The sequence below is a fragment of the Protopterus annectens genome, chromosome 11.part0 (assembly GCF_019279795.1).
Source record: "Protopterus annectens isolate FY-2018-M chromosome 11.part0, PAN1.0, whole genome shotgun sequence".
Lineage (NCBI taxonomy): Eukaryota > Metazoa > Chordata > Ceratodontiformes > Protopteridae > Protopterus > Protopterus annectens.
The window spans coordinates 402439895-402463814 of record NC_056745.1 but is presented as its reverse complement, the minus strand read 5'-3'; the positions used below and the strand labels follow the sequence as shown (position 1 = coordinate 402463814).

The window sequence follows — 23920 nt, the reverse complement described above, 5'->3', positions numbered from 1 at the left end:
TCTGCTCTTATATTTTCTTGAATTTATTGCAATTTTGGATTTCTGTTTTTTTCTGATTTTAATAAAGCCCCTACTCTTTTCAGTAAATGTTGTGGGATCTTTTTATACCTACCTAAGCTGTGCCAACTCAGGCAGAATGACTGCACATGCACTAGTGCAGGATCCCCTCACAATGCTACCCTGCAGTGTCAGTACTGGAAAATGAATTCAAGTATCTGGCATGAGAGTCCACTAAAGGCAAGTGTGCTATCTTTTGGGCCACTAACACGGATACCCCTACCCTGTGATACAAGAATTCCAGACTTAGTACTAGGTGGCACAGGCCCCTATGCCAGGAGTGCAGGAGGGTTTGTTTGTCCACCCTGCATAATTGCTTGAATAAAATAATAGTGAATTTTTTTAATTGTCTGTTACACTGTTGAATTTACACTTTATTTATTTATTTATTTATTTATTTTTTTTACATATTCTTGTCCTGCACACAGGTGGCCAAAACTGACAGGTGTCAGTGAAGTTCTTTATGAAAATGACCTGTGAGATGATTATGTATGTCAAGTGGGAACAGGTGGCCTTTTGCATGGTGCTATGAGAATTTGCACCTCCCCAGAAACGCATAATGCTACTGCTACTTTAAACATCCCAATGACATGCAGTAGGTGGATTGGACACTCTAAATTGGCCCTAAGTGTGAGATTGTGCATGTGTGTGCCTTCTGTGGAAGGTTGGGTGCCGGGCTGGCATCTCAACACCGTAAAACTCCACTGCCAATCATGAGCGGACAGGTGATCCGCTGTGGTGACCCCTAACCGGGAAAAGCCAAAAGAAGAAGAAGAAGATTAACAGCAGAAGTTGAGCTAAAGATCAACACGCAAATATCCTACACCCTTCAATTTCTATGTGATAAGTGGACATTCCTCATCAGCCACATCATTTACATGCACACACAATCACACACGCTCACACGCACACATACTCATACATACACACACAATCACACACACACACACACACACACACACACACACACACACACACACACACACACACACACACTCACACACACACACGCACACATACACATACACACACACACACACAATCACACACACACACACACACACACACACACACACACACACACACACACACACACACACACACACACACACACACAATCACACACACACGCACACACACACATATACATACACACACACACACACACACACACACACACACACACACACACACACACACACACATGCTATATGGGTTAGAAGGGTTCTTTATAAAGGATGAACCCTAGAAAGTTTAGCAGTTTAGCGTTTAAAAATTTTGATGTACTGTTACCATAAACCACAGAGTGATGAATGAAAGGCCACATTTTTTCCTAGAATAGGAGAAGAACATATGTCTTTGATAAAGAAAACTGCATTTACATACCTGATTTACACTAAACACTAAACAGATAAAAAACTAAGCATAAGTAGCTTATAATATTTCTCCGGTTTTTTTCTCTGTTACTGTGGTTTTTTTTGGTTTAGCTTATAATATTGTTGAAAGCAAATATGAGGTCTCTGTCTCATCCTGCTCCATTATCTCATGTATAATTTTTATTGTCCACCTATTAAAAGGAAAGCTTATTTAAAGTTTCTGAAAAAAAAAATCTGGCGTGTCTAGGCTATGATTTTATCCAGTGAGTAAATGGTAATGATCATTTTCATTATGTTGCTATTTGGGCTAGATCTGTTTGCTTGCATCTTGTTTTAAATATCATGGTTGCATTTCCATATTGCTGTATATTACTGCTGAGTTTTAGTTAGAATATAGGTTTGCTTTTATGTTTCACATTTTGAGGGATTAAATTAATGTTATCAGTTATGCTTTGAGGCTCACAGAATGTATTTTTTTACTTTAATTTTTCCCTTTTTTGTCTGCTGCTTTAGATTTCTCATTTCCATATTTGTGGTATGACTAGTTTTGATATACAAATTCACGGAAGGACTGAAACGTTTAATGAAAACAAAATATCTTGAAGTATAAATCCAGTAAGCGCTTTCGTTTGGCTCCTGCCAAATTTTTTCGAACTGATATATAACATCACTTCCTGTATGTTTAAATAGACAATGCACTGTTGAATAATTGATAAATTAAACAATTAATGCATTTAAAAATACAATTACTTTAAAATAACAGCACCCGTATAAAACGTTAATAAAATACCCGATCAGCACTAAACCACATAAACAGCTTGAAGGAAGTATTTCATGTTTCAAAAGTAACTAAGTGACTAAAAAAAGTAACTAAGTAACTAAAAAACTAAACCCAAAACTAAGAGAACCGTCATGAAAGAATGAAGCCTGTAAAACACAAATAGTGTACAATCATTTTCACGAGCAATTTTTAGGAGTAATCAAACTTATATATGGATAATATCAGGAATTTAAACATTATGTAAATATTTCCAAAACCGAAAGTAAGTAATAGTAAATTCATTCAAAAAATCCATTCAGATAAATTCATTTAAAAAAAAAAAAATATATATATATATATATATATATATATATATACATATACGAACGGACAGGGAATGTATATGTACGTATAAAATAGTAAAAAGAAGAAGGAATGTCGTATGTATGACAAATGTACATATATGTGTGTATATATAAGAGAACTACACTGATTTAAAATTATGTTTAAAATGTATATCGTATAGAGAACTATGTATAAAATATAATAAGACTGAATGTATGTGTTAGGTAATATGTAATTATCAATATAGATGTAAATATAAATGTAAAGATAAATAAATAAAAAATGAATAAATACGAGAATGTGTAAAAATATATAAAATATATAAATATGTAAATATATAAATATATGAACATATGTACAAAAATATGTGAATGTATGAATACATAAATATATAAAATACATATATACACAATATAAATATAAATATATAAATTTATAAATTTATCAAAAATATATCAAAATTATGTCAAAAATGTGTGTGTATGTTTATTATTGAGTATTGAATGTATCTCGTAACCATTTTTTATGTATAAAAATCTATGTAAATATAAAAATTATGTAAAAATTAGTAATTTTTGAATTTTTAAAAATTGTATTCAAATAGACAATGATGGTGAGTATGTGAAGTGAATCATCTGTCTAGTGATTTTAATTTTAAAACACTACTTATAGAGATGCAATTATTCATCCCTGGCCAATTATTGGCATTAAGTCTCAATTGCCATTCTAATTCAAGTTTTTCCAAAAATGGTTGCCATGCCCCCCCTCGAACATCCATTTTTATAACATCTAAAACAACAAATTTAAAAGAATGTGAGGGGAATCCACTAATATGTTTTGCCAAAGCATTCAATTCATTACCATCATGTATTGCTCTTATGTGTTCACCAATGCGTTCTTTAAACTTCCTTTCTGTTTTACCAATGTAAAACATAGTACAACAAGTACATAGAGCACAATAAACAACTTTATCTGTGATACAGGATGCCCTGTCCTTTAAATGAACTCTATACTTATTGATTATAATTTCATTTGTTTCAAAAACATATGAACAATATTTACATCTACCACATCTAATAGTTTTTCCAAATTTCTTGTTTTGTTTACGTTCAAAACACTTTTTTAAATTCATACCTTTTTTGTATACTATAGATGGATTGCTATCAAATAGTTGATGAAATGATGGGTCATTTATAATAAATTGCCAGTTTTTGTTGAGAATATCTCTTAAAAAAGTACTGTCAAGAGTGTATGTAGTAATAAAACTTTTAGAAAAGTTTTTTGTATTAAAATTACTGATATTAGTATTTACAATTTCTTTTGGTAAACTATTTAATTCATTTTGAGTGGAATATAAAGTAGTACTCTCATTTGTTTCATTTATAATATTTGTGCTCTCCAAATACTGTGATACAACTTTATTGTCATAATATAAAAGTGGTTGAAAATGTAAATTTTTACATTTAGATATTGCTTCTAACATCACATTATTGATCAACTTTTCTGGGTATCCCCTGTTTTTGAACATATCAAATTTGAATACTCAATTAAGAAATCTTCCCATTTGCTCACCATTCTGGCAGCTCTTACAAATTGCCCTTTTAGAACTGCTCTTTTTTGAGTGAAGGGATGACAACTATCGAAATGTAAAAAACTATTACTGTATGTTTTTTTACGAAATATTTTGGATGTAAAATTTTGATTATTAATATCTTTTTCTAACAACACATCCAAATAAGCTATAAAGTTATTATTAAATGTGGAAGTAAATTTTAGAAAGGAAGTGGTAGAATTTATATACAATAAAAATTCATCTATTTTTTCTTCACTTCCACTCCAAAGTATGAATATATCATCCAAAAACCGTAAATATATTTTACAGTAATTAAAAAATGCAGAATTAAAAACATATTCTTTCTCCCATATGACCACATTCAACTCCTCCATACATTAAAAAAAACTATCACTCAGCAATTCCACGCTGAAATGGTTCCAATCCTACCTGTCCAATAGGCAACAGGCTGTTCTATGGCAGGACAAATTATCTACATGCCTACCTGTTACACTTGGAGTTCCCCAAGGATCTATTCTTGGCCCTCTTCTCTTCACCATCTTTGTTAATGACCTGCCCACAATCACCCCCCATGCCACATGCATTCAATATGCAGATGATTCGACTATCATCAGCACTGCCTCCAACCTGGCAGACCTCACTGCTTCAACCCAAGACACCTTCAACCTAATAGAAAATGGTTCTCAAGTCGACAACTAGTTCTCAACCCCAACAAAACAAAACTACTTACTTTCTCACCCACTAACAAGACTCTTCCCCACCTTCTCTATTACATCCTCCAATGGAATCACTATATCACCAGAAGCTCACACAAAGCTATTAGGTGTTACCATTGATAACTCCCTTAAATTTTACACCCATTTCAATCTTACCATCAAAACCAAAGCTTGGCTCTCTCTATAAAGTAAAACACTTTCTCCTCCTCACGCTAAAATTACCACACCTACTATCAACTCTTTTCTATGCCTCCCCCTTTACAAACCTAAACAAGACAACCCTTAACAAACTTGCTTCTTGTTACAATCACATAGCTAGATTTGCCACAAATTCCACCTTTAGCTGCACTAACTTGAAGCAACTAGGGTAGTTAGAGTTTTCCAGCCAACTCCATTTCAACCAACTCAAAATGGCTCACCAGATACTGTATCACCCAGAGAAAACACCAGCTCTGAAAACATCATTAACCCCTATATTAACCTGCAATCTTTCCAATAAGATCTTAGCTCAAACTACCAAAGCCAATAATTCTGCTGGGGATTCTCTATTCTCAAACTTTGTAGGTAAAATGTGGAACTCCCTACCGACCATGCTCACCTCAGAACCCTCACTCCTACAATTCAAAAAAGCTTAAACCCCATCTCAATACTCTCTGGCAATGTCCCTGTTCCAAACCTGATTAACCACTATCATTTACCCTTCTCTTACCTCACTATCCTTAACTTTTTAACAAGGCGCCTCGCCTTTGTAACTGACCTATGTTTTTTATATGCTGCTGTTGTTTTTTTTTTTTCCCAAGATGTGATGTATCTTTATATTGTATTTAGAACTCAACTATCTTCCTTTTTTTGCATTAACAATGTTCATATGTCTGTTATGTACTTGGAGCTTTTCTGAAAATGGACATGTATACAGTCGGACTCTCCCGGTTAACAAATGTAAAATAAAATAAATAAATAAATAAACATAATGATATTTGCATAGAGGCCTCCGCACGGAGACCCCATAGTTACGCCGTCCTTTTGTAAATAAATGTTATTATTAAAATTTATAAAATTATTTTTTAAAACAATGTCCAACAATTAATCATATAAATTTATTTTAGATTGAACCAAACCTTTCTCATTCAAATAAGTATTAAACCAATCTATACCAATATCATGTGGAATAGTGGAGTACAAGTCCTTAACATCAATTGTGATAAAGATGTCATTGTCATTGTATTTCACAGATCTCATGGTAGACAAAAAATGCCATGAGTCTTTCAATAAATGTTTTTCTGAATAAATATACTTTAAGTTTTCATCAATGAATTTCGCTATTGGATTTGTAATTGACCCCTGTGCATCCACTATAGGTCTAAAAGGGGGTTTATTAACATTCTTATGAATTTTAGGGACTCCGAAAATAGTCGGAGTCCTAGGAAAACTAATATTCATGTAGTTAAATTCATCAATATTTAAGTCACCATCAATGAATAAGTCATATATAATACCTTTTGTCCGCCTATATGCACCATTCATTTCATTTATGGAACTAGGTTGATATGTAGAACTTTTTAAAATAAGTTCCATTTCATTGATGTAATCAGTAATGTTAAATATAGTAATGCCCCTTCCTTTATCAGGTTTAATAAATCTAACGTTGTTCGTACTGCTTTAATTAAATAAAATCTCATGCTCAAATTTAGACAAATTATGAGTTTTATATCTTAAATTTGCCCCTTTAATTGCTCAGAAATCTAACTCACACATTTTTTCAAATATTTCTAAAGTAGGGTGTATTGGAGGATTAAAAGAACTAGATACAAAAAATGGTTTAGTTACTTGTTCTGTATTATGGAATAAAAAACCTAAATTTAACTTCCTGACAAACATTTTCAAATCAATTAAAGACTGTGCAATGTCCATATTCCTGCTGGGAATAAAGGATTGACCACGCAACAACACTTCAAAAATAGTACTGTCGAAAGCCAAATCAGAATAATTGTAAACAACAAAATCTTTCTTGTTGTTATAATACAAAACGGGTCCATTTGTGGTCTCATTTCCATATTTGTGGTATGACTAGTTTTGATATACAGATTGACCTGCAGATATGTGTGTGTGTGAGCTTGCGTGTGTGTGTGTGTGCATGGGAGTGTGTGTGTGTGTGTGTGTGTGTGTGTGTGTGTGTGTGTGTGTGTGTGTGTGTGTGTGTGTGTGTGTGTGCGTGTGTGTGTGAACTTGCGCATATGTGTCTTTGTTTAATTTTAAAACATGCATTTACATTCAGTGTTTATATTCAAATGCGTAGCATGCATATAATCTTTTACTTGCTGACTATATTGACAACATGAAATCCAATGGGATTTTGCCACATTGCATTGTGATACTAAAATATTTGTTGATAAAATGCTGGATTTATTGTGGTTACATTAAGAAGTCTGCTGTCTAAAACACTCTCTCAGATGCAGAGCTGCCCAAACATCATTAAGGTTATACAAGAGTTTATCTGGTAAAACACAAGTCAGAATGGCGCAGATGTGTATGTAGCTACAAAGATAAGAGAAGTAAAACAAAGTACCAGTATTTGCACAGTGTTCAACCTCTTCATTTCTAAGAGCTGTGTTAGTTTTAACAGACTGGTTGAATGATAAGTAAAGGAAAGCAGGGGGGGCAGACTATATCATTAATATACAAACAAAACCACTTCTGTAATCAGAGAATTAACCAAATATGCAGTAAGAAGCAATTGTTAAACTTTTGATGCAAAGAAATATTGAAGCAATTGCTAAAATGTTTGGCACAAGGAAGTATCCTTAATTACAAGGCTAGATAACTAAGAGATTGAGTTAATGATGCAAGTATAATAAAAGCATTCACAACTAAGGGGTTATGGTTTTAGGCTTAAGTGATTTGTATGCATTTCCATTTAACAAGGTTATCTAATAGAACAAGGTTAGTAGCTCAATTTCATAGGAACAGTTTGTATAGAGATTGTTTGGCCTAAAACCCTCCCTGAATGTAAATGCATGTTTTAAATTAAGGTGGCTGGTAAGCTGCCTCCAAAGGGAGGGCCTGCAGTGTCAGGGCATCAGGTACATGCATCCACATTGCTTAGTGGTCCAAAAAGCTCAGAGTTTGACCAGTCTTCTTGCTACAGCTGCCACTTAGAATTTGCTACATGGTGCCTGTGCACTAGGCATGGATACCCTCTCTCTTCCCAGTACTGGCAAATAAGTGCCTGCCACTCATTCCAATTCCCCATGGTTAGCAAATATAGCACAGTGACTCGACACCTGAGCATGCAATGCTTAGTCTGCAGTCGGGGCATCTTTCCCGTGTACTATAGAGCCTATCACTTTTATTATTTAACATGGTTAGTTATTATTGACTTCTTCATGAGATTGCTTTATAAGTTATGTAGCTGTTAGCATCTACCTATATGAGGTACGCATGCTTTGCTTGTTTATGATTACATTGTGACCTGGGGCATGGCTGAGAAAGGTCTTGTTTAGATTATTCCACTTATGTCTTCAACAAGTAAAAAGAAAGAGAGAATCACAAAAGGTGATAGCCCTTTCCCCTTTGTGGCATTACAGTTCATATCTCTGCATCTGTTATTCGAGTCATGTGATATATCAGTGGCCATGGACTACTATAAGATTTCACAAGGAATGTTGAAGAAAATGCTGACAGCATTTAAGTCTTACAACACATTTGTGTTGTTTTAGCTTCTTACAAATTACAATGAAGCAAGATTTTCCAGCCATAGGTAAGACAATACTGAAGCTTCAAAAGAAAAAAAGACACTTGAATGTAAATATTAACCCTTTTGTCTTTGCTTCTTCATGCAGTTTGCTTCTGTTGTAATCTATGTAGTTCTAAGAAATGAAAGCATCCAGTCCTCAGGCAGTGGGCCTGTTCAGAGATGTGAGTTAAACATCTCTCATTAATGCCACAAAATGTTTACAGAAAACTGTAATAGCTAAGGGCTGTTATAAAATGAGTGAGTGTTGTCACTGTATGGCAGGTAAATGTAGTTAGGCAGCTTTATTATTAAAGTATAATACAGAACCCCCTGCCTCATTTTCCTCATTTCTGACTATTTCAGTGTCTTCCTAGAAAATACTAAAATTGACTTGCAGACTAACTCTGTTTATATATATATATATATATATATATATATATATATATATATATATATATATATATATGTAGTCAAAATGTGCAGCAAAGACCAGTGGAAAAAGTAGTGAAGGTAACAGAGTAAGAAGCTACTGTGCGTGTGTGTGTGTGTGTGTGTGGGGGGGGGGGGGCAGGTGCATGAGGTGCAAAGTGCTGGCGGGCACTATGCCTTGATGCCACTTGGGCTTCCATGCATTCTGAAATGAGTGTTGGCATTACATTTGCGATCTGAACTGAAGCGCATTAGCAGCCTGTGTGTGTGGCATAAACTGTAGCAACTGCTTGCTACCGTTTAAAATGAAAGAAGAGTTTTTGTTTTTTACCAACAATGTAATTTGTACCAACAACCCGTGTGGTTTACTTGGGGGATGAATGGCAAATGAGTAAATACCTCCAGGACTGAATAAATCTTCTGCAGCGTATGGAGTACAACAATTATGCTTCAAGTGTCAAGAAAGGAAAGGCTTGTTAAACACTTTTCTGATGTCAGGCTTATGTTAAGCATGTCCCACTGTTATTAAGAACTAGTTTAACCCTAAAACATTGCCAGTAGCCAGCAGACATTACTGAAGAGCATTGGGAACCATGAACAGTTTTAAAAAATGTTAAACAATTCATTCAGCCTTTTGAAGGCTAAAGGAAGTGTTTAACAGGATTTAAGGCTGCTTAGACTTTTTTATCTCTTCTGTGATGGCTGCAGTCAGTGTGGCAGTGCTGTTTTATAGCGTTCAAGCTGTAACACACTTAGCACTCTTTGTTCTCTAGCTATTATAGTACATAGGAAGTTCCCTGCACTACAAAGAATAATAATTGGCTCTCTATAGTCATAACCCAGATTTACAGTCAAGGTGAATTTCTTGGCATCTATATCTGAAACGTTTAACAGTCTGTTTATGCCTTGAGATCTGATCATAATTCTCTATATAGGTTCTTAGGTAGGTACTAGGCTATTTGCCCTTGAGGGCCATTTTAAACCTAGCCAGTTTCCCTTTTTTTGCTTGAATTAAACTATCCATGTTGGTGTTAGATTGGCCTTACCCATCCCATGGTTGATAATTATGTATTACTCCAATGAAAATAAATGGGATCATACCATAGATATTTTGAGGGGACCCATGCATGTGATAAAGCATCTAGGAGCTGCGTGTGTCTGTTAATAATACAGGGGGCAGTCCTGGGGTAAATTTTGTGTTCTCCATCGAAAGATCCAAATTGTGCTTGAATATGGACAGGGATAATCTTTGTTTTATGAGAATGGGGAGTCTGTTTCAGAGCAGTGGTATCCTCTGTGAGATATAGCTGTCCCTCCAAACTGTTCTGTTGATGTTGCAATTTAGATCCATAGACCAAGCATATCTGAAGTGATTCGACTTGCCAATGTGCAGTAAATCTGTCAGTATTGGATCGCAGGATGCCTTGTATGCCAGACACAGGTCACCTCTTAGTAGTCTGTAAGAAACCAAGTATAGTGAGAAGGCTTTGAGTAAGTCCATGTAGGACATGTCGTTTAGGCCTGCCTTGTATCCTTTTAGTAAGGTATCTCTGTGGGTGTTCCAGTTGTTGCATGTGTCTGGACAGATGCATGACAAAGAGGGCATTATATCTGATGACTGGTCTAATGAGGTCTGAGTAAAGATGAGCAATGACATCCCTAGAGCCAGACACAATCCCTTTGTTTATAAGTTTTGTAATGTAGAAGGACGTTTTTACAACAATGGGCACATGTTGGTCAAAAGTTAGGTCACTGTCCATATAAGTTCCCAAGTCCAAACAACTGGGTCAAAGCTTAGGGGAATATTGTTAATGTGGTAGTTCCCTGGGATAGATGACTTCCCAAAGGATACAATAATGCATTGTTTAGAATTTAGTTTCAGTTCATGATTTGGGAACCTGTTATTTATTTGGGACAATTCTTCCTGTAGGATGGCTAGGTCATTTGGGGATTCAATGACTGCTTCTAGCTTACAGTCATCTGTACACTTAGTCCAGCAGAGCCCTTTGGTTCATAGGGTCATAGGTAGGTACTAGGCTATTGGCCGTAGGGCCTATATAAGCCTAGCCAAACAGTACCCTGGCTTTTGCCACCCAAGAAAATTATTTTCCTGTGCCCCTGTCAAGCAGAGCCACAGAAGTGATCCCCGGGGTGAATTTCCTATCTCCCATCCAATCATCAAGATTTTTCTTGAAGAGTGCTAATGAGGAGCTTTGTTTGATATAGATAGGTAGTTTGTTCGAGAGTATGGGAAGTCTCTGAGACAGGAATCTATCCCTCCAGCATGTTCTGTTTATTGTGGTGACAAGGTTTAGGTCCCTAGAGCTTGTAGCTCGGAGGGATTGGTATTTCTTTATGTGGAGCATGTCCAACAGCTCTGGGTTTGACATAGCTTTGTATGTTAGGCAGAGATTGCCTCTGAGTAGGCGATATGCGACAGAGTAAAGCTGGAGTTTTTTGAGACGATCTGTGTAAGGCATCTGTTTGAGGCCGGTAATCCTCTTTGTGAGGTATTTCTGTGGCCTTTCCAGTTGTTGTTGATGTCTTGTGAGGTACATACCAAAAGGGGCGTTGTACTCTATAATGGGTCTAATGAGTGATGAGTAGATGGGAACAATGACCTCTTTTTCCGTGGATGAGAAACCTTTTGTTATGAGGTGTGCCACATCGAAGGATTTCCTGACTACTGTGGCGATGTGATTATCAAAGGAGAGACTACTGTCCACCTGTGTCCCAAGGTCTCTTATCACACTTTCGATGTTAAGTAGACTACCGCCTATGTGGTAGTTCATGGGTACAGAGTTTTTACCAAAAGGGATGACAATGCACGTTTTGGAATTGAGCTTGAGGCCATGGCTTTGACACCAGGCATCTGTCTCAGTGAGGCCCTTTTGTAGGATGTCCACATCATTAGGAGATTTGATTATGGATCCTAGTGGTATTGTTTTTTACTTCAAAACAGTAGATGCCAAACAGGAGAGGTCCCAGCACAGAAACCTGGGGGACATCAGTGGTAGCTGGTGTCTTTGTAGAGGTAACTTCCTCAATTTTAATTTCTTGCTTCCTATCTGTGAGCCAATTGAAAATCCAGTGGGTGACATAGGGGTTTATTTCCAGTTTATTTAGCTTGTCTACTTTGCCTGAATGTGGAATTGTCCAGGCCAATGTATTTAGTGTGTACCATTTTGCTTTCATCCATTACAATTTAAGATACATTCAGGGATGTTGTCAGGACCTATCAATGTAGTATTTTTAGTGTTGATAGCATTTTTAGGATTTTGGTCTTGTGCTATAGCTAAAGGCAAGACAGTATCAGGTATATCTTGAGGTACAGATGGAGCAGAGAGAGGTGTAAAGTTAGAGCTAAATTTATCAGCCAGTAGGTTTGCTATATTTTCAGCTTCAGTGTAGACCAGTGTAGGTAACATCATTCACAATCAGCTCAGTGAATTGCTGCATTGTGCTTTTGAAATTACGAACATAACTAAAAAATGCTTTGTGATTGTCTTTGGCTTTGACATGGGCAGCTATTTTAACCTCAGACTTGGCTTTGGTGGATTTTATTAAGCTCCTGAGTTATTTGATTATATTAGGGCTGTAACATTCTGGGAATTCTTCTTCTTACTTTTCATCAGAATTATTTTTCATTTATTATAAAGTTGGCTGATATTATGATTCCACCATGTGGATTTGTTTCTGAAGTTTGCCCTGCACTTGTTCCTGTGGGGTACAGCTACATCTATGCAGCAGTTTACATGCTAGCTTAGTGTGTTGGTGTATGTTTCTGCATATTCAGTGGAGTTAACTGGGTTTGGTGGGGATTTGAAGCTTGCCAATGTATCATTTAGGAGTAGGTAGTTTATCTTACAAGAAATTTCTAAAGGTACCTTGGGTGGAAAGGATCTCTGGTTTCAATTTTTTTTCGAAGGAGACTGCTTTATGGTCAGACCTAACAAATGATGAAGATACATAAGGGATGGTGTATGATGCCCCCATATTTGTAAGGACAAAATCCAAGAAACTATTCCCCTAGTGGGTATTCTGGCTAGTTGTTCTAGGGCATTTGTACTGACAAAGTTCCAGAATCCCCGTGCATGTGCACTAGTGAGGTACATCACCAAAAGTCAGCTGGTTATTATTGATAACTATATAACAGATGTCTTTAAAAAATACATTTCTTAACTTCTGTGGAAGATCATGTTTACTTTATTTTTAACAGCTTCATTTAGTGGATGGTCTGATATGCCAGACACAGGTCACCTGGTTGTCATGTGACACTGAAAGGTTCAGCAAAGGGCCGTAGTACGAGGGCGTGCATGTTGATTAGCATGCTTACACGTACACATAGTGCACTGATTATTGTTCGAATGGAAGACATCTGCTTCATTTCAGTCCTTTTATGCTAAGAACTTTGTCTCCTAGTGATATAGCGTGAATTTATGGACCTCAATTGTGACATTTTTCTGTGCAGTTACAGTTCTTTATTTTTAACAGTTTTAGTTAAGATATTCTTTCTGTGCTTGGTTTTTGACCTGATGGCTGACATGTATTGCTGTTATAGTTTATAAGAAGTTTAGGAACATTGAATTATTTTTACATTTATATTTTTGAAAAGTTTTTCATTGACCTGATTAATGCCATGGATTTGGTTAAACTTCTACAAGGGCTAGCAGCAGATAAGGAAGATGTAGGAGTATTTGATGACCTACATGGGACAAGTATTTTGGATAAGGATACTAAGGTGACCCCCATGTCCCTTATTGATTTATTTGGACAACTGCTTTCTGTTTTGAGAGAATTAACAACTAATATATGGCATCAAAAATTATTTAAAGCATATAACACTAAGAATTTAGCGCCTAGAGGTATTCGTGTACTTACACAACCATATGTAAAGGGGCCAGATGAGCAATTAATTTGTGAATGGCAGGAAGCTCAGCATAAGGCCTCATTGTTATTTGTGGGGGGTTTTGCATTCCTTTTATGAATGCAAAACTATGGACTTGGTCAATCAGGTCAGCCGTCTTTGTGAACAAATCAAACCATATGAACAAGATTCCCTTTATCAAGAACAGTTTGTACAGTTAACTAAAGATCTAATAGGATTAGAAAAAGAGTTAAAGACACATATGATTAGTACATTTTCTAGGGACTGTAGGGACTATCAACATGGAAAACAGTTCTCATTCCAGAAAACAGTTAAGTTCTTTGGTAATACAGAATGCCCACAGACAGTAAACTTAAAAGAAAGAGAAAAGTCCATTCTTAAAAGAACGGATGTGGTTTCTGAGATATCGTGTGAGAAGTTTTCTTCTATAACAGATACAGATACAAGGACACCACTAGTTTCTTCTTCTGCCAAAAAGAGAAATGATAGCTTCCCTTTATACGTTGCAGGAGGACTGGACGCAAGCACAATAAGCGACACACCAACTCTAGAAACACTGTTGCAGTTAATGATACCTCAGTAAATAGTCCAAATGTACTTAACATTTCTTCATCCCACTTATACTCTGTGGAAATTGATTTGCTTAACAAAGGACTGGGATTTATGCCTAGTTATTTTGTTACAGAAGATGTGTTTGCTCAGGATGTTATTTCCTTTTGTAGACTATTAAACTTGAAGGTATTTTTCATAATAAACAAATCAATAAAGAATATGATTTTTCAGCTTTTCATTTTAGATCATATATATTTACACCTCCTTATAATAAGTGTGTAGCATTCTTTCAGCAACAGATGATGAGAGATCTGCACAATACACATGCCTCTTGCTTGAAATCTGCATTTCATAATTTGTCCCCTTCTCATAGACAGGCTTTGTTGGCTCTTCAAAATAATAAAAAATTGGTGATTAGTCCAGCGGATAAAGGAGGTGCTGAGGTTGTGTGGGACTGGGCCATGTAAGTGGCTGAACCCATAAACAATTATTAGATCAATGACTCTACCAATGTTTGTTTCTTGATCCCACTTTGGTGCTTAAATCTGACATAGATCAGTTTTTAAAATTGGCCTTAGAAAAGAGTATTATATCTAAGGAAACAATATTTCATCTTACAGTTAAAGAGCCAAATAAAGAATATTTGTACATGTTACCAAAGACTTATAAAAATCTCAGTCAACCACCAGGTAGACCAGTATTTTCTGGTAAGGGTCTTTGACTGAACCTTTGTCAGCTTTTCTAACACACTATTTGAAACCTTTGTTGGGATGTGTTAGGTCCCATATACAGGATACCATGGAATTTTTCAGTATCATCCAAGATATACAATTAGAGTCTGGGTGGTATATGTGCACTTTAAATGTGTCAGCATTATACACCAATACTCCTCAGTGGGCAGGCCTTATGCTTTGGAATATTGGTTCAACCGTAGTTCCTTATATAGTCCTGGTTTCACCACATTCTTAATTTGCTTAACAGAGCATGTACTTACTAAACATTTTTTTTATTTCAAGGATGAATGCTATCTGCAACTTAAGGGGACTGCAATGGGGGCATCATTTGCACTGATTTATGCAGATCTATTTATGGCATTCATTGAGGAACAGATTATCTATGACCCTACACACATTTATTTGGAATCCATGGATATCTGGCGCCACTATTTGGATGACTTTTGGTTAATTTGGCGTTCTGATACAGATTATCTTTTGGAATTCGTAGACTATCTTAATGAGAACAAGTGGGGAATACATTTCACACTTAATTTTGATTCCACACATATTACTTTTTTGGATGTGGATATACAGAATGATGGAACTCTAGCTACTCAGGTCTTTAGGAAATATCTACAGGTAAACACATTTTTACAGGCTAGTAGTTGTCATCTATGACATATAACTAAAAATAGTCCTAAAGCGCATTTCATGCGGCTTCATAGGATTTGTTCTTCGGATGAGACATTTGCCATGCAGGAACAAGAACTAATCACCAGGCTCTGTGATAGAGGATACAAATATGAGGACACACTTCAATCTAGGGATATAGTTAGACAAATGGCTAGGATGGGTTGACTCAAATATAATAACAAAAAAGATAAATTTGGAGATCCAGTCAGGTGCATTACCAATTATGGCAGTAATACATCTTTTTTGACAGGATTGTTACATAAACATTGGAGGATATTATTGTCTGATGATACCTTGAGTAAATTAATACCCTCCAGGTGCTGCTTTTCTTATAGGAAGGGTAGGACACTACAGGGCTGGCTAAACCACCATAACAAAACAGATAATAGGATTGTTGGTTTGCAGCAAGCAACACTACAAGGGCATCTACTGAAGGGCTGTTGGCTTTGTAATCATTGCAGTTTGTGTCAATATGTTTCAAATACTGTACAGTTTACTACTCATAATACGTCATGGGTATTTGATATATATGCTGACGGTAATTGTGAATTGGACAGGGTCATTTACTTAGTTTTGTGTACATGGCCTGCTGTTCATGTAGTGCAAACTTCCCGTCCATTAAAATTACTTATTTCTGAGCATCTTAGTGATGAGAAATGTGGTTGCCAGTCTAATGCCCTTTAAAAATACAAAATTAAACAAACCACAGATAGATTTAGATTTGTCATTATAGATAGAATTATGTCTAAAACTAGCAATAAAAAGAGCTTGGAATAATATATTAAATAGGAAAGAGAAGAAATGGATTATTTTGTTAGGAACACTTTTTTCTCTTGGACTTAATGAGCATTTGTGATTAACCAATGAGATTTTTGTGTTTGTTACTTCTGGAGGGGGGTATGTGGATTTGTGAATGTTGCACTGAGGAAGGCTTTTCAGCCCAAACCAGTATGCTAACTTTACTCCCATTGGGGATATGCTTATCTATTGATTAAAGGAATTTGTGCTGACAAATGTATGCTGGCCTTTTGCTTTCATTCAATTCAATACCCCACTCAGGTGTTGTTGATAGACTCTCAGAACTAGGCATAAATCCTTACATAACTCACTGGATTTCTGCCTGACTAACAGGTAGGACCCAAAACGTCCAAATTGGTGAGACAACTTCCACCAGGAGATTGATCAGCAGTGGAGTACCCCAGGGTTTCATGTTGGGCACACTCCTGGATGGCAACCATTTCTCTGAAGTAAAGGCTAATGTTAGAGGCCTCTGGTTCACCAAGTTTGCAGATGACTGTAATTTGGGAGCTATTATAGATTCCCCCCATTACAGCAACATTTTACAAGAGAGTTTTACACAAGCAAACAAATGACTGGTGCTAAATCCAGGGATTAAACCTCTACATGAAGAAAACAATTACAGTGCCCTTTTTGAAGTTGTCCATCCAAGCTAATCACTGCATTGATAAAACATCCCTAAGAGTTGACCCAATAGTTAGGAATTTTAGTATATATGTAGCCAGTAATCTGGCCTTCAGCCAACATGTAGCCAAGATAGTAAGAAAATCATTCTGTGTCGCCCAACTCATAAGCAAGGGTATAGCATTCTGGTCCATGGAAGTTATAGTACCACTATACTCAGCCCTTATCAGACCCATCATTGAGTACAGTACCCCTTTGGCATGTACCTAACCAGGCTCTGGCAACAGTTGGAACACCCTATGGTTCCTTACCAGGGAAATCCAGGGTATGATTACCCTGTCCTACACATATTGCCCAAAGGTGCTATCTCTGTACTCTGTCTCCTACAGGTTACTGAGAGGCAGTCTATGCCTAGCATATGACATCCTCAGGTCCAGCTCAGATGGTTCTCTTGCACATTCACAAAGCAAACAGCATCAGAAATTCTAGATCCAAAGACTTGAACTTTGCCTGCGGCATAAGTAGAATATGTTAGAGAGCCCAATATGTGCCTCCAAGGACCCCTGCACTAAGGAATAAGCTCCCCAACTTCATCAAGCAGAGTTCATCCTTGACCTTGCTCAAAAAGAACCTTGATCACTGGATGGGAAATTGCAAATTCATTCCTAGTCTGGCCTCCATGTTTCTGATGGACAAAGATCAACAGTAAGTGAGTAAATTAATCCTCAACTAACATACCCCCTCACATAACCCTTAGCTACTGCTTTACTTGAGGACAAAACTGGATTGGGTTGCACAGCTAGGCTTGTAAAGACCCTGGTGGTCATTACCGTAGTATAAACCTTTGAACCTATGAATGTATGAGAAATGTTATTTACAGTCCTAAGACATTTAAGTGCCATCTGCCAAACGGTTCCCCCTAGAAAAATTCACTCATTGCATCATATACTGGTAATGGAATGTTAAGTCTTCCCGTTTTAATAGTGTACTATATTAAATAACATCTGCATATGTTGTTCTTCTTTCGGCTTTTCCCAATTAGGAGTCGCCACAGTGGAACTCTGGTCTGCTAATGATTGGCAGTAGAGTTTTACGGTGTCGAGGTGCCAGCTCGATGCCCAACCTTCAACAAAGACACGCCCATTCACACATGTATTTTGAATGCCACTCGACCGCAGGGAAAACATGCAGACTCTACACAGAAGGCGCTCCAGCCGAGAATCGAACAGGAGAACCTCTTGCTGTGAGGCGACAACGCTACTGCTGCACCACTGCAGCTTCAAAATAACATTTGCATATAGATACTTTAAATTTTGACTTAAAATTTAACATACTACTTTCACACGTACTAAATTTCTATTTATAAACTATAAAATACATGTAATATGTTGTCTCAGCAAATCAGTTTTGGTACAAGCTATTTCTTTTTCACTTTTTTCAAACTGCTTTATTGATCATATTTTATAGATATTTTAGATCTGTATATTGTGGTTTATAATGTCAGTCTTTAACCTCATGAAATATAATATAAACTTATTATTGCCTTATGCAGAGGTAATAACAGAAAAGAGTCAAGAGGTATTCCCAACTAAATGGTAAATAAATGTAAAAATAAATATTGTGGTGTATAATATTGTTTACAGACTCGTGTAATGTGTTACAAATGTATATTGCATTGTGCCTCGATCATGGTAGCAACAAGTAAAGAGATACACACAACTATATGGTAAACAAATGTATACATAAACTAATAAATGAAAATTTATGCTGTCAAGGATTTCACTGTTAAACTCAAAGAGACTAAAACCTGAGGGTTTAGAATGCTGAGAATAAAAGGTCAAAACACAAAACAGTTGAAAACTTAAATTGTAAATGTTTCTTTGTTATGGCAAGCCCCCACACAAAGGAGAAATCTCGCAAAACAAATGGATCACTACTGGCACATCCTTAGAAAGCATGCCAGCAATTAATTTATATGGAAGACAGACATCAGAATTCTGTTCCTTGGCATCTTTTGATTAAGGCACATGACACTCGAAGGAATAGAAACTTGGTAACCTGTAGAAAAGTTGCTGTCTATATATATATCTTTTGTCATGGCAGCTTAGCTTAGCAAGAGCTGGTTGCAGATGTCACAGATTCATAAACAGTTAGCTCTGCTAAGTTAAGCAGTCTACTTTATCTAACTAAAAGTCATTTTCATTGTGAGACAGTCATGCAGATTTTATGAATTATTATTTTTTTCTTTCTACTGAGGTAAGCCATTTATTTTTTAAATGTTTTCCAAGCATACCTCTCAACTTCTTAGAGCAAGAAATCTGTACAAAGCCATAAATAATGTGGGTACAAAGGACTGAAAATAGGGAGACTTTTGAATTATTGCTCTTACAAACTTAGAAAGTTGATAGAATAACAGGTCTTGCATTAGCATCAATTTTCTGAAGTGTATTCAGTCTAAAACTTAAATGTCTGTCATTATTTTCTGACTTCAGCCCTCAGTGATTTACCAGTGATTAGCCAGGAAACCACAATTTTATGAGAAACAGACCAGAAATATAATGTAAAAATTTGGACATTCTGCGAAAATCTGTACTGCTGCGAAGTATGTTTCCAAGCCTTTAAAGGTAGGAATGTGACAACTTATTGAATAGTAGTATACTGTAAGTCATAGTACTGAATGCAAAACCCTGAACTTTACAATGTTAAAATCAAAATACGTACTAATAGTATTCATGTACTACATACATATGCTGTGCCAGAATACAGCTAACTAATGCTAACATTGATCCTATAGGGGGAACATGTCAGAAATATTTTGATTTTTAACAATTTAACATTTCAGCACTTTGACATTTCTGCATTGTATGATTCAGTATTATAACTTTCACTGCATTGCTTTTTAGTACGTTGACATGTACCCTTTAAAGGCAATGATGCCTTCAGTCATAGCTAAGTTATGCACTTGAGCCTTTTCAAGTGTTAACTTGCACATAACGCAGAACATACATTTTTCATGTTTAATTTAATGAGATGTTAATACGTTTGCCTCTCTTTTCTCTCACAATTTTTGTACAACTTTTAGTTTAGTTTAGTTGTATTTATATACATATTCATACCTCAAAATATACAGATAAAGTAATATAAACTGCTATCATGTGGTAGTTAAATCTGCTGTATAATGGTTTTGGAAGGTAAAAGCCACTTCAAAGTATTATACAAAAATTAAGCTTTTAAGTTATTAAATGAAAGGGGGCTACTTTACTTACACTATGATATGCCTTTGGAATGTATCCTTGGGCTGAAAAGATAATTAATAGAGTCATTCTTAGAAGCTACAACTCCAGGCAGGGATTTATTACTTTGGCTCTAGTGACTGCAGTTAAAAGGCTAAAATGAGTATGATAAGCCTTTTGTTACTGGATGTTGAAAGAATCAATTTAGATATTTAACTCTTCCAAACAAATTGCCTAATTTGGGAAAGAAAGGAAACTGCATGCTATCTTTTTGCTGTAATAAATATAAATTCCTTTCACAGTGCTCACTTTGATTGAATAGTCTGACTCAAATCTTACATTATAGGCATTTATGGTTACTGTGACACAAATATGACAGCTGTCATGCACTGTATAACAGAGAAGTTGGAATTTGTTATAAATGCAGTCCTTAATTTCTCTTTTTCTCAATGTCGTATTCCTTGTTATGCCTAGCAGGTAAAAAAATTCTGTTTTTTCTGTATTTTATTTTCAATAAAAATGATCACAACATTATTTTTTTCATTTCAGTGATTATGCCTTATGAATGCATCTCAGAATAGATGGGGTTTTAAGAAACAAGTTGTTGTTGTGTCTTTCGGCTTTTCCCGGTTAGGGGTCGCCACAGCAGAACAAGTATAACTGATAAAAATAAAAACAATAATGCAAAAAATAATTGCAATTAAAATATTTACTTTTCAAGATATGAAATATGAAGCAGGACTTTAAACACTAAATAATATTTTTACAGGTTTTAATGTGGGATGTCCCCTGTATTTTATTCCCATAAACTTTGAGATCGCTGAACACAACAAGAAGCAAAACATCTCTATTTTAAATTAACAAAGCCCTATGTGTACCATCTGAAGCTAGTAATATTAAAAACTTGACATTCTCTAGTAAGAAAGATTTGGTTCTACAAGAAAGGGGTCATTAAACGTAAATGAGAAGCTCACTTGGGATACAGTCTCAGTTTTTAAGTTGCTCTTTAACTGTCACTTATGCGCCATGAAGTAAATTTATAATAGCAGTAGTAAAATAAAGAGGTGGATGAATGGGAATGTTAGGTTACTATTATTGGTAGTAATAATAATAATAATAATAATAATAATAATAATAATACAAAAGATTGTACAGTTCAGTTAAGAAGCAGGCAGTCACCATTTCTTCAATGCTAAATCTACCTTATCACATATATGTACCGCAGCTCAACTAAAATTTATTCCAACTGCAGTGTTTAAAAACTTATTTGACAATAAATATTAGATAATATATTTAATGAGAAGCACTACTTCAGCAAGCAAAATCATTAAATAAATATCTCATCAAAAGTTTTCATAAAACCTACCATTTCATTAGTAAACACAATTTGTTTCTCAAAAAAGCTTCAATCTTGAGTTGAATTACAAGTTTTCTATTCTTTTTATATCTTTTTATCCCCAACTGTGTGCCAGCTTTCGGCCCTCCTCTGACAATCAGTCAATCCATTTACTTCCCTGTGGAGTGAAATGTGATCACAGACTAGTCTTTCAATCAAGTGGGCCCTATCCCATGCATTGCCTAACCCTTCCCCATGGTGGCTATTGGGTTAGTCTCACTGCTACTTAGAAAGGAGAAGCATCCTTCCTCATGCATTACCTCCTGGCTTACATGCAGCACATCAACACTATAAAGTGCTATTGACTACTTCCTTCAATACCCCAGTTTGCCATTTGGGGTTAGTAGTGCATTGTTACTAGACATCTCAATCCTTCCCTCCCTGATGAGCGAGTCTACATTGGCCACTCAGTCCCATCCTCCATGTTTAGTGCTTCCAGCAACACAATCTGCTAATCAAACTTAAGATCACTGGTTGGAGGTCAGGGCTTTAGCCCTGTACACCCCAGGAAAGCATCAGTGCTTTCTTGTAAGTGTTACTCATAAAACTGGTAAATTTTATTTATCTGACAAAAGTAATCAAATGAAAAAAATAATCAAAGTATGTGTGCGGCTTACTTAAGGGTACGAATTAAGGTTCTGCTTTCCGATTACTGTTATAATTTGCACTATCCATTGTCTTACAGATTTTGTCAATTATAATTGAAAGAAAATGGCATTTAATGAAATGCAACTTTTGTTTACTGCAGTATGTTTAAAGTTTGTAAAACTCTTGTAGATAAAGGCTGAATACATTTTTCATGGTAGCATACCAGTATTGTACTCTCTATCAGGTTCTTGTTTTTAACATTAAACCTCTGATATTTTTCACAGGGTAATGCTTATTGCTGTATCCATACTGTCACTATATTCTGTGCATCTTCTTCTGAAGACTGCTAAAGAAGGAGGTATTGTATTCCATATTTATTTGACATTACTGTGTTGAAATATCTAATCCTATCAAAACCAGATGGCCAGTTGGAGATTCTGCTGATAGGGATGACTAAATTAGGGATACAGACAACAGGCAAGAGGGAGCTGGAATTTACTGGAAAAAATGGCAAAGGAACCAGGTTTTTGGGAGCAAATAATTAGAGAGGTAAAAGTGAATGGGAAGAGGCCAAGAATTTATTTGGACTGTAAGCTAGAGCTTGCCTTCCGTTTCAGGGACTGATATCAGCATATAGGCTAAGAGAAAGAAATATGGCAATCCTAAGTGAAAGACCAGCACTGGTGGAGTTTTTAGTAGAATCTAGCACAGAAGCTTCAGGTAAAAAATGATAATTAGAAGAGCATATAACATATTGCATGATAACTTTAAAAATCAGTCAGTGGGGGTTACAAAGGATTGGGAAGAGAGAGTGGATAAGCAATTCACAAAGAAACAATGGAGTGATATATGTATGACTTCCAAATGTGCAGCAAAGTCTAGAAGATTTAGTATCTTTGTTTGGAAGTGTTTACATAGGTGTTTTTATACTCCTAGTAGACTCCAAAGAATTTTTCCTTAGGTAGATAGCAAATGTTGGAGGTGTAATGAGGAAGAAAGTGGTAATTAGGAACATATTTTTGGGAGTGTAATGAGTTGGCAGACTTTAAAAATTCCCTTTTGAGCTATGATAGAGAATCAGAATTGTCTAGACATAGTAAGGCCTTGCTGAGTCTAATTACGGTGGCTGTCAAAAAAGCAATTACTAGAAAATGGAAATCAAAGTCTAAACCAACTGTACTAGAAGTATTGAATATAGTAGCAGAGATAAAGCAACAAGAAATGGGATGTTTAAAAAAGAGTAGGAGGAAATTACATAGAATGTAATCCTTTTCTTGTAGACATCATAACTGTGATCAAAGTTTAAACTATACCCGGAGTGTTGCTCAACATTTCAGTATCGTAGGCAGGTATCCTATTGTTGACCCAGCAGCCCAAATAACATTAAAAATTGCATGCATCCACTGAATGTGATATATATATATATATATATATATATACATA

General features: G+C 35.8%; 1 protein-coding gene across 1 annotated transcript in view; it reads left to right on the top strand.

The window, feature by feature from the left end:
- LOC122814945 (sodium-coupled neutral amino acid transporter 4-like) overlaps positions 1–23920 on the top strand; it is a 506640-nt gene that overhangs the window by 359114 nt on the left and 123606 nt on the right. The window contains exon 6 of the mRNA XM_044087205.1: positions 22762–22835. Coding sequence (XP_043943140.1) covers positions 22762–22835 — 74 coding nt within the window. The remainder of the gene's footprint in view (positions 1–22761; positions 22836–23920) is intronic.